The sequence below is a fragment of the Bactrocera tryoni genome, chromosome 4 (genome assembly GCF_016617805.1).
Source record: "Bactrocera tryoni isolate S06 chromosome 4, CSIRO_BtryS06_freeze2, whole genome shotgun sequence".
Lineage (NCBI taxonomy): Eukaryota > Metazoa > Arthropoda > Insecta > Diptera > Tephritidae > Bactrocera > Bactrocera tryoni.
This window is the reverse complement of record NC_052502.1, coordinates 5,229,388-5,246,304: the sequence shown is the minus strand read 5'-3', so window position 1 is coordinate 5,246,304 and position 16,917 is coordinate 5,229,388. Positions and strand designations below refer to the sequence as shown.

General features: G+C 37.1%; 2 protein-coding genes across 17 annotated transcripts in view; both read left to right on the top strand.

Annotated features, from left to right (window-relative positions):
• LOC120773392 (titin) overlaps positions 1 to 11,118 on the top strand; it is a 62,199-nt gene extending 51,081 nt beyond the window's left edge. For 13 of the 16 annotated variants that reach the window (XM_040102231.1, XM_040102233.1, XM_040102228.1 and 10 more), the window contains 5 exons: positions 6,940 to 7,017; positions 7,097 to 7,202; positions 9,154 to 9,307; positions 9,934 to 10,085; positions 10,169 to 11,118. In XM_040102231.1, coding sequence (XP_039958165.1) covers positions 6,940 to 7,017; positions 7,097 to 7,202; positions 9,154 to 9,307; positions 9,934 to 10,085; positions 10,169 to 10,292 — 614 coding nt within the window. In that variant the 3' untranslated portion in view covers positions 10,293 to 11,118. Of the gene's footprint in view, positions 1 to 6,939; positions 7,018 to 7,096; positions 7,203 to 9,153; positions 9,308 to 9,933; positions 10,086 to 10,168 lie in introns of those variants that run through there. The other 3 variants (XM_040102234.1, XR_005705157.1, XR_005705155.1) reach the window with 3 other exon arrangements.
• Positions 11,119 to 14,745: 3,627 nt separating this feature from the next.
• On the top strand, positions 14,746 to 16,013 carry LOC120775219 (E3 ubiquitin-protein ligase MARCHF7). The gene is made up of 3 exons (XM_040105286.1): positions 14,746 to 15,347; positions 15,402 to 15,711; positions 15,772 to 16,013. Exons 1-3 carry the CDS (start codon positions 15,102 to 15,104, stop codon positions 15,912 to 15,914), a joined length of 699 nt encoding a protein of 232 aa, XP_039961220.1. The 5' UTR covers positions 14,746 to 15,101; the 3' UTR covers positions 15,915 to 16,013.
• The last annotated feature ends 904 nt before the right edge of the window (positions 16,014 to 16,917 follow it).

Sequence of the window (16,917 nt, the reverse complement as noted above, 5' to 3'; positions counted from 1 at the left end):
CACCACAAGCACCTGGACATGTGCCACACAGCGCAAGTAAGAGTTACTGGCAGAAACAAGTGGCAAACCAAGAACATAATCAGAATCAACAACAACAACAGTACTTACAATACCAACAACAACAAAGGCAGCAACAACAACAACTGGCACATCAGCACCAGTTGCAGCGTAGTCAGCATGAGGAGAACGAACGTCTGCGTCGCATGGAGAGAGAACGCCTCGAGCGTGAACGCATTGAACGTGATCGGCAGGAGCGTCAACGTTTAGAGCGCGAGCGTCAGGAACGCGATCGCCTTGAACGTGAGTTCTACGAGCGAGAAATAATGGAACGAGAGCGATTGGCTGCGGCACAACATGCTGCCATGCCGAGCATGACGGTGCCCAAACCAGCACCGGTGAATAAATTCCAGCATGCGCCTCAATCCGTTTTTCGACCCATCGAAAACAACGATGTACATGGTCATAACATTTTCAAACCCATACCACAACTGCCACAAAAGTCAAATACTTGGCAACCACCGTCCATCACCAAGAAACCCCACTCAGCACCCGTGCAGTTGACACCTGCCTCACCGCAATTCCTGACCACAAAACCGTCAGTGAATGGCGCTCATGTAACATCACCCTCATCTACAACTTCATCGCCCATTGGTCTGCCTTGGGTTGCGAAGCCCGCAGTAGACAATAGTGATTTCAGAAAGAAAGCGCATACTTTCGAGGAGCGTTCACAAAATGATAATCACCAACATTCATATTTGCAGAGGCATCATTCATTGCGTTCGCCAAAGGTAAGCCAACCACAAATGGATGAATACAAGAAACGTCCCTCGCTGCCAAGCGCAGCCGATCCATATATGGCTGCACAGAGTCAATATGTGCCACAACAGCAACAACCATCACAAGTTTACGCATCAACAACTAACATATACCCAGCTCCACCACCGCCAACAAATATATCCTTTACATATGCCGACTTAGCCCGCACTAATAACTATAAAAGTTATCCGTGTCTGCCGTCGGCTATTGAGACGTCAATAACTGCGGACTATGTGCGACAGCGCGAAAGCTCATTGACCGATCCTCATGCAACACCACTGGTTTTAACCAGTTCCAATCCAACCTATGAGCCGCCTGCAGAAAATCAAGCATTCTACAATGATGCACCACCACCAAGACAATTCGATTATGCGAGCCCAATAGATAGTGCACCAACAAGTCCCAGTATTTTAGCCATGCCACAAACTGATTATACTGATGACGATTTGGACTCGGATAATTTAATGGAATATCGTGCCGAAACTCGGGTAATGGGTAAGCCACAAAGTCAAACTGCAGTTACAATACGGGACCGTCGAACGGCGCATGCCAGTGACGATGAAGTCTTCGGCAAAAACTCACGCAACGCTCAAAACTTATTGCTAACAATGAGAAATATTGGCAAAAGTGGAAGTAATATAGCGAAGGTGAAGAAAGATCCCGTAAGAAAGGTGGAGTCACCAAAGGTTTGCTTATCTCCAGATGGTCGTTCATATCAAGCGCCAGTTGTCGAACCTTTATTTCCTCAAGTTACCAATTTTGAGCCTAATCGTATACCAGAATATATTCAGAATCCAATTAAGGCTCCAGCGCAAAGCAAACAAAAGAAACCGAGACCAAAAACACCACCAAAGCCAAGCCAGCAAATGGATCGAAGCTTGCAATTGGCGCGTGCCGAGCAGAAATACCGATTAGAGCAGCAATCGTACATGGATAGGACAAAATATTCAAATGAAAATGAAGCTCCGGCACAACAACAACAAGTACAGTATCAGACGGTTAATGTTTCTAACACTTTCTCCACCAACTCAGTGCCATACACAAGTGAAACACAAACTGCTTATACGGTAACTTACCCCACCGAAGCCGTCCAAGAAAATCAATATAGTAAGCAACAGCCGAATGCTTTACCTCTGCAGCGAAATCGCAATTCCTCCGAGAATTCATCAGCTAGTTCGTCAATGTCACATAACTTACCTTCACCAGGTACAAGTTGGACGCCTAATCCTATTCACACGGTTGATGAAATTTTGCCACAATCCAAGCAATCGAGGAAAACTGTGGATGTCAAAAACTTACAGTCAAACACCTATAACCCACAAGCATATGTGGCCCCGCAGACACAACCCATGTCACAAAGCAACTTACAGGGTCCAACACAGCCAAAACCCCAAGTGGCCCCCAAGCCTACGGTAAAAGGTGCACAAAATGCACCACTGTCAGAATCACATCCAAATTACCAACCACAATATGCTCATACACCCAACCAGAAACCTCCACCCCAGCCATTACAAACAAAATTGCCAGCACAAGAAAGACCACAGCAGCTACCGCTACAAACCACGCAACCCAGAGCTAAACCCACTCCCAAATTGACCACACGTAGTCAGACATTGTCGTCATCATCACAAAGCCAAACCTCGGAACAACACTACGCGTATCAGCCAATACAGGCGGCTCCAAAAACGCGTGGTTTCGACGCAGCAATGACGCCTTTGCAAGCGCAGAATCGCGTGCTCTCACAACAGTCCCTAGTGTCTAGTAAGCAGCACCAGTTCGACCATAAACAGGAAGAGCAGCTGCAGTTGAATGAACTGCGTCGCAAAAGTCTTGGCAATGTCTACGACGTACAGCAGCAGCAACGCAAAGCCGCCTACATATCGGAGTCAAAGACAATAGTTAAACAGGAGTATAAGTCATCGGCGCCAGCAGACACGCCAGACATCGTAAAGTCATCACTGCCCAAGGAGGATATGCCCATACTGAAAAAATTCGGTCCACCACAACGCCACCATTACATGCCCAATTCATATCAGAGTCCCACAGCTAATACGCAAACCCAAAAGTTCGAAAGCAGCACTAAAGTGATGAAGAATACGCAACATCAGATTGTTCAGCACTCAACGCTAACGAAGAAACCCTCTATTGTGGAAATCCCGGCCACACCGCAGCCGGATGAAGATCTCATACCGCGCAATATTGTTTTTAACAATATCAGCGCATTCACATCCATGTCCCGTCGCCAGGAAGATCATGAGCACGCGCATTTTGACGCACATCCGCGGACGAATCGTTTGAGCAAGAGTGATTCGTGGAATCAGATTGTACAAATGCAAAATCAAGCGAACATCCAGCAACCGGCGACGTCGCCGAAGTTCGGCAACAGCGCTGTAGGTAGCGAACTGCGACGCACCAAATCCGGGCACACTTTGAACGTGCGCATGTATGAGGCGGGCATAGATAAGACGGAGGTCGGTGAGAAACAGCGCACCGTGGCGGCTTACTTCACAGGCAAAAAATCGCCAAATCAACTTGGTGGTGGCGAAGCAGTGGAAATGCGTTCAGCAATAACAACTGCAACAACGTCCACCGCAGCGACGGGAGCAAAGAAGTCGACTATTAATCGTCACAAAACCAGTGAAAAGATTTCGGCCAGTCGCAAATCGTTGACTGCAGTGACCAGTAACGGTATGCCAGCGACTGCAGCAACTGTATTGGGCGGTGGGTTGACACGTAGCGCAACAATGCCGCATATAGCTAGTTTGAATCTGCTCGACGAGAGCAACGTTGAAGACGCATTCGAACAGCTGATGATGGGCTCGTAGGATGTAAGGCTCGCACGCTGAGCTGGGGTCACACGTGTGCCAACCATTCCAAATTGCAAAAGCGAGCCAACATAACAAAAACGAAATGCATAGTGCCTAAGAAAGAGTTTAGTTGCGGTTGTCAAGTGAACACAAACGAAACCTCTACATTAAAATTAAAAAGTTACAATACAAAGTTGACGTTTACAGGCCAGTTGCTGCCGAGTAACTCGCCGCGTTTCTAACGTTACACAATAACAGTATAGTCAATTAATAATCTTTAGCGCGTTCCCTCTTGCCATATTTCTCAGTCTTCTCAATTATTTTACGTATTGGGACTGTTCTGCGACTCTGTACGAATTGACGTGAAGGAAAATGGAAGAGGAGGGACCACATGTTGTTTTATTATTGAAACTTTTACGCCGATTTCAATTTAACCTCAATACACAGTCGAAGGCTAATGTCATAAACCAAACAAATACCATTTACACGCACAGTACACTAATATATTTGAATGCACGAAATGGCCCAGTGACCGTTGGAACCCCACTAAGGCCCACTTGGGTCATTAGCGCTTGCGTTAATGCAATGATGTCGAAATTGACGGAATGCCTGCCAGTAAAATTGCGCCCAGCGGCATATGTTACATCAACAGCTTCATTTAATGCAACAGGCCACGCCGTTTATCTTGAAGACGATATGTTTGGTGTGGCCATCACTTCAAACTTGAACTGTGCTCAGCCTTCTACATATCTACTCTATTCAGTGTGAGTTCATCTGCGTTTTTCATGTGTCTCGCTTTTCTGACCTTCTCCACAACATTACAAACTGCTTTATCAGTGCGTTGTTCCAAACACTAACCTAAATAAAAATCGATACACACACTGTACTCGTACTATGGTATTTTTTGTTCAGTTTTAACGCCGTTACAGACTACAATGTTGACCCCAGCTCCTAGCCACGCCCAGTTTCACGCATAGCCCACAGCTCACAGCTCACAGCTCCAAATCCACCTGCCAGCTCGCCTGACCGCCTGCCTAATAGTCAGCTCGCTCACTTACACGCTCGTTTACTTAAGTATCAACTCGTTGATTCGCTCGTTGGCTCGTTCGTTCGTTCGTGTTCGTATACTGCTTGAGAGATTTCTTAACAATTAATAATGTTAAAATCAAAGTTTATCAGTGATTGATTTGGCTAAATCAATACAGCTACTAATGTTTAATCATATGTTTTTTGTAATAATAATTCAACCATGTTGTCCCTCCTTCTGTAAATACACATCAACCATATACATACACGCGCATACCTGTACATATGGACGGCGTAACACTACTGTACGAAAGGACCTATTTTTACACTTGTACATATATAAATTTTTGTTGACGAATATGTTTGCAAATGAAAGTGTGAACGAGTGTGGACCACGACTGACGATCGGCTTTGAACGCATGCCTTTTTGAATGCGCGACGAGTGGAAAGCGTTGTTTTTTTGTAGAATTACTCGTTGCTCAACACTCGCTGCGCCTAAACTCGTGTTAATTTTTGGCTTTTCCTTTGTATGTTATTACATACATATGTACATATGTGTGGCGTATACATTTGCACATTGTTATATTCACATTCGTTGATTCGCATGCGATTTTTCTGTTCAATTTATATTTCATGCTATTTATTATTGGGAGTGTGAAGTTTATTTACTTAGTGTTTGTGTGTGTTTGTGTTCGCATTTCGGAAACGTTATGGGAAAAATGCAGGAAATTAAAAAAAAAATAAAATAAACGATTTTTGGGCATATAAACCATAATGTTTGAAAGGATTGGTGTATTTGTATCGGACTTTTGTATGTAAAAAATTTAAAAATGCTTCTTTCATAGGTATAGGGTAAAATTCGACTCCAAGTGGAACGTTTATCCACGTTTTTACAAATTTTTTTTTATTATTTAAATTATTATCTTTATGATTTATGCTTTTTATTAATTTTAAACATTTTGTTATTTTTTTAAACATTTTAAAAAATCTTAAAACGTTCATGAGCTTTCCAAAAATTGCGAAAATCCTTGAAAACCATTTTCTATGCGATGCTCATATGATATTTTTTATTCTGATTAATATTTTCTTACTTATTTGCATAATTTCTTTCATTTTACATGAGACATTCTATAACCTCTAACTTAATATAACACTGCTCTTAGTTGTTTAAAATTTTGAAAAATCTTACGGAAATTGTAATTTTTTGAGATGTTGGACTTATCTTCATTGATAAGAAAAACGGGTTTTTGGATATCTCTATATAGAAATATGTGCATACATACATACATATGTATGTATGTACATTTACATACATATATGTACATACAAACATCTGCCGAAATATTGTAAAAATTATGGATTTTTGTGAATGCAACAACACATTTAAGTAGGGAGTTGAATGATTTGGTTTCTGGATTTTTTTCTTTGCAAATAAATAGAATTTGCATTTTGAACATTATTTCAACCTTTTGGGGGTCACAATTATACAACATTTGCAATCGATTTATATAGATGTGCTTTATTTAGACCGTTTTGAAATAGGTTTGAGCTCATCTATTTTTCAAGAAGACTTCGAAAGTGAACTTGGGAGTTTAAGCAGTTTAAGCATTAAAAACCTGTAAAATAAATAGTGTGTATGCCACGGATAAGTGAGAATTTTTTATACAAAGCGTTTTTGGAGATTTTTATGTGCATATAACTTTGTGTTTGTCCATTTAGAAGACCCTAAGCAATTGTTTATTTAAGTAGAAAATTGTTTTGTCCATTAGATTGTTAAAAGTAGTTGCAATAAATTGGCTTTTGTTATTCAAGAATATTACTAAAAATGGTTGATATGATTGAAAAGGTTCATGTATGAAAATTGGCTAATTTCCCTTAATTTTCAATTTAATTTTTACTTAAATTAATTTTAATTTTGATAATACATATGTATGTATATGTAAAAGCGAATACATTTTATGTAGCTACTATTGAAATTGTAAATCACACAAATTTAGTTTATTGCTTTGTACCATTTTCAAACATGAATCGAATTAATTATAGTGTCTCAACACAGTTTGTTGATAACTTTTGTATATGAAATCTGTTTACACAAAATATACATATATATGTAGAATACAAAGTATTTAATTAACGCATGCTACATATTTTTGTTCTCTTTTTTTCTATATTTTTGCAATTTTTGTGCTTTACAAATGCTTCAAACCGACATAAAACAAAAATAAAAACAAACAATAATTCCATGCAAAACACAAACAAATATAATTTCTTCAAATACTCACCTCTACAGAGCAACAAGCTACATCCACCACTGAGAAAACAGAAACAAAGGAAAAGGATGGCGCCGTTGTAACCACAACAACAAAAGGTAAACATTTTTCTAATATTTTGCCATTTAGTTTATTAACGTACTTTTTACTAAAATTCAATGCAATTTTTTGTTGCAGTTACAACACGCACAGTTACTGGCGCTGGCAGCACTGCAGCGAAGCCAGTTTCACCGTTTGCGAAATTCCGTCAGCTGGACAAACAAAACTCACAACAATCTCCAAAGTAAGATACTATTTATTATTTTCTTCACTATGATAACTAGATAAAGATAAGTTCGTCTCACAAAAAAAAAAAAAAAAATTAAACGAATTTACATACATATGTAAGTATGTATGTCCCACAAAAAAATGTAAAAAAATTACGCACATACATACGTTTATATAATTAGTTAAATATTGCAACGCAGAAAAAATTGTTCAAAATAATCAGTAGTCGGAAAATTCTTTTCGTATTTTTGAACTTTAATTAACCAAATATGTACCATTTTGGTCGACAACTTTTTGCCATTTTTTCGCTAGAGACATTATTTCCTCAGTATACAACTTTTCTGGTTTCTCGACAAGAATTTTCACAGGCTTCTCTTTAACCAACTTTACTCCATTAAGGGAGCTCTGCATTGATCGAAACAAATGGTAGTTCGATGGTGCAAGGTTAGGGCTATATGGTGGTTACAAACTTCCCAGCCAAACTCCCAGTTTTTGCATCAAAGATGTGTGTGGTCTGGCGTTGTCCTGATGGAAGACGAAGCCCTTGCTGTTTATCAGTTCTGACAGTTTTTTTCTTTTTTTGATTACTTGCTTCAATCTCATCAGTTGTTGGCAGCAAAATGTGGAATTAATCGTTCGATCAGGCTGGAGCAGCTCATAGTGGATGATTCCTTTCCAATCCCACCAAACACTCGGCATAACCTTTCGAGGCGTCAATCCTGGCTTTGCGACCATCTGTTGAGCTTCATCACGAAATTTCCAGAACGGAAGAGAGCGAAACATTGTTGTGCTACACGAACTGATACAGCATCGTCTCCGTAAACTTCACAAATTTCTTTGGTGGCTTGCGTGGCCTTCGTCCCCTTTTTATACAAAAATTTCAAAATATAGCGAATTTCTTCATTATTTTCACTAATTTTTGAACAGCTGTATTTTTTTTCAACTTCCCCGAATTTAATAGTTTTTAGTTAAATGAAGCTTACCTCACCTTTTCAACACTATATGGTATGACACAATGTGATTGGTAGTACTGAAAATATACGACTGCAATGACATCAATCGACAAAATACGAAAAGACTTTTTCGACTATCCAATATTTGTTCTATAAATTATGTCTTAGAGCTTTTGAAAAAGGAAAAGAACAAAACTGTAAAGAAAATATTATTATTATTGAAAATACTGCTCCAATCCAGTATAAAATTGGTGGCCGAGTTGTGATTTTTGAACTCAGCGACTATAAGAAAAAAAAATACTAAATATTTATAAATATGTACTGTTATTCCAAGAAATGTAAGATCTATTACAAATGGTTACCTTATCTCTCATATTACAAACAGCAGTATTTCAGAAAGTAATCATAGACCACTTAACATGATTTTTAAATATTTAAACTAAACTCAGCTGGTGATGGAAATCTTTAGCTCACATACTACCTTTTTATACCACATTATTAGAAAGCACTCTTTATTTTATACAAAAAGTAAGGTGATGGTATCTGTAATTATTATTATAAAACTATACAACTCATTATCAGCAATAATTTTAGTATTTGTAAGATTAACTCTAAGTTAGAACACACGAAACATTAACGTCGAATACCAAAATGTAACTGTTTTTTAGTTTAATTTTTCAATTTTGCATACAAAAACCAACACAAGAACTCAAACCAATTAAAAAGCGTTGCCTTTCAACTTCAGACCCTTCTATGGTCAAAACACTACTTCCAAGTATGCGCTCGCAGCCAGTTAAAATACCTAAAATTTCTACAAAACACGCTCACAACTTAGTGCCAGTTTGAGTAGATTTTCTGTATTGAATTAACTGAAGCATTGTATGCAAGAAATAAAATCGAAAATTTTAATACGGTAGTCAGAGACGAAACCCACCAACAAAGTAGAACTAATCTCTAGCGAACATTTTCAATTTGCTACAATGTTGCTTAAAAACGTTAAAACCCTTTGTTCAGATCACCGTCAACACCCACCACCCCCGGGGGCACAGCCTCACCTTCTGGCTCCGCACGTATATTCCAATTTACTGATCCAGCATTAAATGCACGCGCCGCCACTGTGAAGGAGCAACTTCTGCAGTGGTGCCAATCGAAAACACAGGAATATGAGGTATCACTTTTAATGACAAAACAAAAACAAAAAATACATAGGCGTTGCAATCATATCAATATTTCTTGCTATATGTTCTACAATTTTTACTAGCAAACTTGCGCTACAACCAGCAATTGTATCGCTAAGGAAACGGCCAGCTAACGGTCGCTAACAAAAGCTTAAAAAATTGCAATAACTCTGCAGGCCTCTTGTAAGCAACTAATACACTAAATTTATAAAGAGAAATAGTGTAAATACATACTAATGCTATTTACTTGTATAGTGACCATCCTCCAGCTATTTAATAATGTATAATTGCAGAAATGCTTTGAGTCTGCTTTGTTAAGTTTTATGCCATATCTTACTCCTCTATAATGTATTATATTATTTTACATAGATTTTAAAATTTTATTTTATAATTTTTTTTATTTCGTTTTATTAAAAAATAATATTTATTTTATATTTATTTTCGCATAACTGCTGTTATAATTAATTTTAAATATTTTTTTTTTATTTTTATTTTCATTTATTTATTTTTGACCGTAATTTTAGCGCTAATTTGCACTAGTTGTTGTTACTGTTTTGTGTTTCATTGATGCGCTGCTTTGTAACAGATTTATTAAAATATTCCAACTCTTTTGCAGAACGTCCAAATAAGCAACTTTAGTGCCAGCTGGTCAGATGGTTTAGCATTTTGTGCGCTAATACATCATTTCTTGCCAGATGCCTTCGATTATAGTAAATTAACACCTCAAAACCGAAGACACAATTTTGAATTAGCTTTCACTGTGGCCGAGTAAGTACAACAAATACACTGCACCTTCCATCCACACAAATTACTCTAAAATTAAACTACAAATATTTGCCCTCAAATTGCAGTGAGAAAGCTGGCATAGCGCCACTACTCGATGTCGAGGATATGGTAGAGATGAAACGGCCTGACTGGAAGTGTGTTTTCATCTACGTGCAAAGCATCTACCGTCGCTTCCGTAATTGCCAGTAAATGCGGCGCAAGCGATTTAAAAATCAAACGAAACAACACCTTCGACATCCAGAACTCTAAATCCGGTCACTACCACAAATAATCCACTCATACTAATCCACCATTGCCATGTCAACGCACACCCAAAGTGTTGACTGTACTAAAATCAGCCGAAATAAATGGTTAGGGCTCTACGAGCGTTTACAAGGTTTAAATATTTTCACTAAATCGTGTTGAACTAAAAGAAAAAAATAATTGCTGTAAAAATTTAAACATTTTATTTATTGGTTATATAAATGTTAACAGTAAAAAATGCAAGCCATAAACCATTTTTACTACTTTTTCTGATCTGGTTCGTGCGTAGTTGCAGCCACAGTGCTTTTGTACTTTACAGCTACGCACAACAATAATGCAGCTAATTAGGCATTAGCGACTTTGTCTAAGAATTTACTATGTATGTCTACATTTCTATTTAACACTCAATTGTTGTTGGCACAGAAAAGCGTGAAATTGTAAAAAAAGAAGTCTTCTTAATTGCAAAATGTTAAAGGAGCAAACTATGTTATTGATACTAAATATATTATATTTACTTTTATATGTATGTGCACACATACTAAGAACCTTATGAATAATACATTTGACTAAATACATACGTACGTTTCGATATACTCCAAGCGGAACCATGCCTACTACATACAATATATGCTAACATTATGTTTACTTCAATAAATATACACACACCCAAACACATATATAAGTACATGCAAATGATTTTTTATTTAAATTTGTCTATTGAATTGTGGCTGCATTGCATACACTCACACATATATACATATGACATAATATATATAACACAAATACACTCACTAACTTAACAAGCGTAATATAATTTATATGACTGCATATGTATGTATGTATTGATATTACACATGAACTCATTTTTATTCGCTTCAACAAAATTTCTCAGCAGAATTTGATGTGTGTTAAAAATTGTGCGATATTAAATTCAAGCAAAACAAACAAAGATTATTTATGGGAGTCTAACTTTACGATTTTTATATTATTTGTTTCAAACAACATACATATATATTTGTTTTTGTATATACTAATTGTTGCTATGAAAATAAAAGAATTAACATTTTCGAGCTACAAAAAACTGGAAACGCACTTTTATTTAAGAGGAAATATTTTGCCATCATGTAAGTGAATTCAAGTTAATTATTTAGTACTACTCGTATTTCAGCAAATTTTGGGTTGTCGAAAAAGTCTTTTCGTATTTTGTCAATTGATGCCGTTGCAGTCGTATATCTCCAGTGCTACCAATCACATTGTTTCATACCATATAGTGTCGAAAAGGTGAGATTTCAAGCTTCATTTAATCAAAAAAAAAATAAAATTCGGGGAAGTTGAAAAAAGGTTACAGTTGTTAAAAAATGAGTGAAAATAATGAAGAAATTCGCTATATTTTGAAATCTTTGTATAAAGAAGGGGAGAATACCACTCAAGCCACCAACGAAATTTATGAAGTTTACGGAGACGATGCTACTATATCAGTTCGTGCAGCACAAAAATGGTTCGCTCGCTTCCGTTCTGGAAATTTCAAAATTTCGATTTACACTGATGGAATAATGTGTCTAGCGAAAAAAGGCAAAAAGACCAAAATGTTGACCATATTTGTTTATTTATTAGTATAAATATATAAAAAAGTAAAAATGAGTCAAAAGATATATTTTTGTGAGCTGCACCAAGAGCTGCGCTCCTTATTAATACTCTTCAGGTCTAACTGTTTACATGGGTTTTACTTCTATTTGTACTAACTAGCACGTTTACTTTATAGTTTGTTCATATATAATATATCGTTTGTCTAGGTTTGCTTACATAAATCTTAGTGCTAATTATACCTGTACTATTGAGATGCCGGTTATTTACTAGTTGATAACAATCTAAGTTGTTATTGTTTGTTGTATGGATAGTGCATTTCTATTGTTCCAAGATAAGGTTGCTTTGATGTATTTTCTTTAATGCTGTTTTTATATACATATTCTGTTTCTGTTAAAAGAAATGCGTTCTTTAATTCCCGTCACATGCATTGAGACAAAATAGGTACCCGGAAATGGTAAATAAAACACAAAATATTTAATTATGCAACAATATTTGTTTTCTCGCCTTCAAAGTAATCCCCTCCAGATGTCATATGCTTATGCCAACGATTTTTCTAGTCCTGGAAACACTTTTCATGAGCAATTTTTGGGATGGCTTTCAGCTCCTTCAGTGAATTTTGTTTTAACTCTTCGATCGACTGAAATCGGGTTCTACGGCAATTGCAGTTTGGGGGACAAGAAAAAATCACGCGGTGCCAAATCTGCTGGTACTCTTTTTGAAAAAAAAATTTGCTGCAGGTCAAGTCGAGCAAAAACGCGTTCCATACCTAAAATATCCACCAATTTCTTAATATTTTTATCAGTTGAAGAGGTCGAAGATCGTCCAGAACGAGACATGTCTTTAACGATCTCTCGACCGTCTTTGAAGGCTTTGTACCAGTCGTAGACTTGTGTTTTTGATAAAACTGAATCAGTCTTTTCCAACATTCGCAACGATTCAGCAGACGAAATTTGGTTAGAAATACAAAATTTGAGACGAATTCTTTGTTCGATATTTTTATCCATTGTAAAAATCGCAGCGTTCTACTGAGATGTATCGACTTAAGCAGCTACTGTAAACAAACTGGTTGAAAGATCGTGCCTATATTTGTCATAGTAATTAAGGACAGCCCTCAGCAAAATACTTTTTTTTTTTTGAAATATCATTTACCCGAGGAATTATAGTTTTCGGGTGCTTTTTTGTCTTAATTCTTGTATAACTATTATAATTCTGAAAACGTAAACGACTAACGGTGTGCTCCCAAAGAAAAACGTTTTGGGGATTACCACCACCTTTAAGGCGAATTAGGGTTACTTAATAAGAGCGAAAGACATTCTATAAATATTTTTTCTTCATTTAGATCTGTCAGTGTGAATGACATCTATATGCTATGTGTGTTCAATCTGAACAATTTGAGTAGCATTTACTTGGAAAATAATTTATATCATATAGTAGTCATAAGTATATCGACGGTGCAAAATTTCACACCGTCAGATTTTGTATGGCCCTTTCTGAAACTTATTAATTAGTAACTGAAATGTCTGACGTACAATTTTCAATAAAAATAACTGAATATAAATAGTTCCATTTTTTAAACAAAATTAATGGTTATAAAAATGCACTTTTTTTTATAAAAAAATGTCGAACAAATTCAACACAATATTCCTCATTGGAAACCCGAGAAAAAAGCGTACACTTAAAATTTGCACTTAAATTTTTTTTTGAAAATTTGTTACTCCAAAATTTTGCATATGTTATTTGGAATAACTGAAAATGTGTCCAACATTTTACTAAAAACCAAAACAAAAATAAATATTTTGCACAAAAAAAATTGTTGAAGATAACTTTTGTATGGAATGGCCCGTATATCCATTATAGGGTCTACGACACGTCGTCGCAACGTTTCCTTCCAGTTGCTTAGTTGTGGTAAGCTTACTGTGCTCTGAACAGGGAATGAAAAGTTGGTTTGAAATTAAGGGAAAGGCTGGTATTGATCACCTTTTTTTCTAGCCTAGGCCGCTTAATTCACAAATAAAAAATAGCTTGAACATTTTAGAAAGCACAACACAAATTGGAAAAATGCGAGTAAATAGGTTTGTTTAGAAAGTAACGATAAGTTGAAAATTTCAAATTCGCGGGTTTGGAGTCCTGCTGATACACATGCACCTGGTGTACGATAAAATTTTCAGCTGTATTGTTTGCTTACTTTGTTTTTATCAGGTTAGATGTGTTTTTATGACCTTGTCGGTTTTTGTTAATGCACCTGCACACAATTTGTTGCCAAATACTGTACCATGCTCCAACTTCCACATTCATCATATATAGCTCCGTGCGACTTTTTTCTATTTCCAGAAATAAATAGAACCTCAAAGGATCGTCGTTTTACAAGCATAGATACAAATCGAAACCCAAAATCGATTTTGATAAGTCCTTCAACGATTGGTAGAAGCACTGGCATATAATATTGATAACATACTGTATATTGAAATACATATGTAGGTAGGCAAGATTTGAATTAAAATATTAGAAAAAACGAATTGGTAAATTACGGATTATTTCCTTCAAGAGAAATAAATGTGAACATATTTGAAATTTATCAACGATTATAAACTATCCGATACTGTTCTTTGGAAAACATAACAATCACCAACGTAGTCATGGGGGTTGGTGCTTTCTATAGGTTGCCAGCGCTATAAATATTGTTAACAAATATGAAATATTTCCAAAAGATGGCAGCTCATAAAATTTAGAACACACTTTTTCCGCTTGACAGCATTTATATACTTCTCACCCACAAAAGCCTACTCCTTAGAATCCATTGTCAATACGAATATTTTCTTTGACTTTGAAGCTCAAGGCGTTGTCACCTCACTTCGAAATAAATGAAAAAAATATATTAAAATCAGTTTAGTATGAATTTTCGAGGAAATTCAAAAAAAATTATCAGTTGACCAGGTAGAGTAGTTCTTTGAAAGCCTCAAGCTGCAGCAGCCGGCGCCTCCAGACACTTCGTGTTCTTCCGCTGTCGCAGTTTCACAAACACAAACTTCAGTTTCCGCACCACCAGCACCGCCTCCGCCGCCTCCACCGCCGCCATTGCTGCCAAGAGCCCGAACAACACCATTCGGCGCTCTGTCATCGCTACCATCTACGTCAACATATCCACCAATACGACTACGGACGAACGGCATGCAGGGACTATCGGAGGCGACGGCCATACGTTTATTCAACAGTGTTGTGACAACGGAGCAAATAGCTGGTCCGACAACTGTACTCAATGCCAATTCCATAACGTCGATCAATGCGGTAGACGAGTGCAAGTCGATTACAACCATACAGTCCACGAATGAGTTCGGCAATGCTTGTCGCATTTGTCGTTGCAATCGGAGTGACATGCAATTGTCGCGTTGTCCCTGCCAGTGTCGCGGTAGTGTGGTAAGCGCTCGTGAAATACGCACCTGAGCTGAGCTGAGTTCTAAATGTTTTCAGGGGTTCGTGCACATGCCGTGCTTGAAGCGTTGGATTTTGCATCGGCGTGACACGCGCTGTGAAATATGCAACACGCCGTTCGATGTGCCAGAAGAAAAGTTGAACGTGCGACGCATGTTGAACGCGCTATTCTGTGCGCGTTGCGGCGGCGCCATCATGAAGCACCTGCTCTTTAGCGTGTCCCTGCTGCCGCTGGCGCATGTCGTCCTGCAGCAAGTACTCATTTGCATGGACAATATTAATGCGAGCCCCAACGAGCATTTGACGGTGCAAGAAGTGATGGTGGCTTCATGCGCGCTCTTGACATCAAGTAATTAGCTAAAACTTGAAATTCATTTAACAATGTGTTTATGTTCTCTTGTCAACTTAGGTGCACTTTTCTTCCACTTTTTCGAGTTCATAACAACACGCTTTCTAATTATTCGGAACATTTTGCATCAGTGGTGGATGTTTGGCAATCAAGAGAATTTCACAATCATCGAGGTGGACAGTGAATATTTTGATGTCTTCTAAGTTGCCACCAACGCAATCGAATTGTTTGATGGGCCAAAAATTTTTAAATATCAAATGTATTAGAACCAACTTATATAGAAAATTATAAAGAGTAATAAATCACGCTGAGAGCTTGTCTCGACAATTAGAGGTGTTTTAAATAATTTAAAAGAAAGTTAAGGAAGTTAAAGTAATAACGGAAACTTTTCGCCTTTCTTACCTTAGTGCAGAAGCTGCTTGATAAAATTTGCATTTCAATTTATAGCGTACATTTAGGCGCCTATTACTTATCGCATGCGATAAATAATATTAAACCGTGGTATTGGTATCTTTATAAAGATTGAAATTTTGTTTTCCCATTTTTGTAGCTTGAAAAATGAACTGAAAAATTACTTTGGGAAAAAACTGAATGCTCAACATGAACAGGCATGTTCATTATCTTTTCTATAGCTATATATAAATGAATGTCGTGTTAGTTACATATAATTTATTTATAACCCAAGAACGGCTGAGCCGATTTGGCTAAAAATTGGTAGGGAAGTAGCTTAGAGTCAGGGCACGGACATAAGATACTCTTTATCGCTTTATGTTAAATTTCAATTCAATTCATAAAAATCGGTCTCGTGCAGCATAACATAGAGCGTGGAATAACAAAACGAAAATAAAAGCAATTTATCAGAAAAAGGTAGATAAAATTTAGAAGTTGATCGATTGATGTGTTTGCTCTAAATTTCTACTAGCTTTTTGTGCCGATATAGCCTTTAGAAAGCTATGCCGCCACCAACACGATCAAATCTTTTACGACGAAGCCATAATTCAATTGTGTCATCAAAAGATGAACTCCCCAACAAAGTATTCCCAAATATCATTACTAACCACAAAAATAATGAATGGTTGAGTGAGCGAGCAATTTTGATGGCTAAGAATAAGGATGGAAATGATTTAAACTTCATAATTCAGAATCATTGGTACAGCGCGTTCTTTCAAATCAATGGACTGTGTAGCAAATGAAGATGAAGGTACT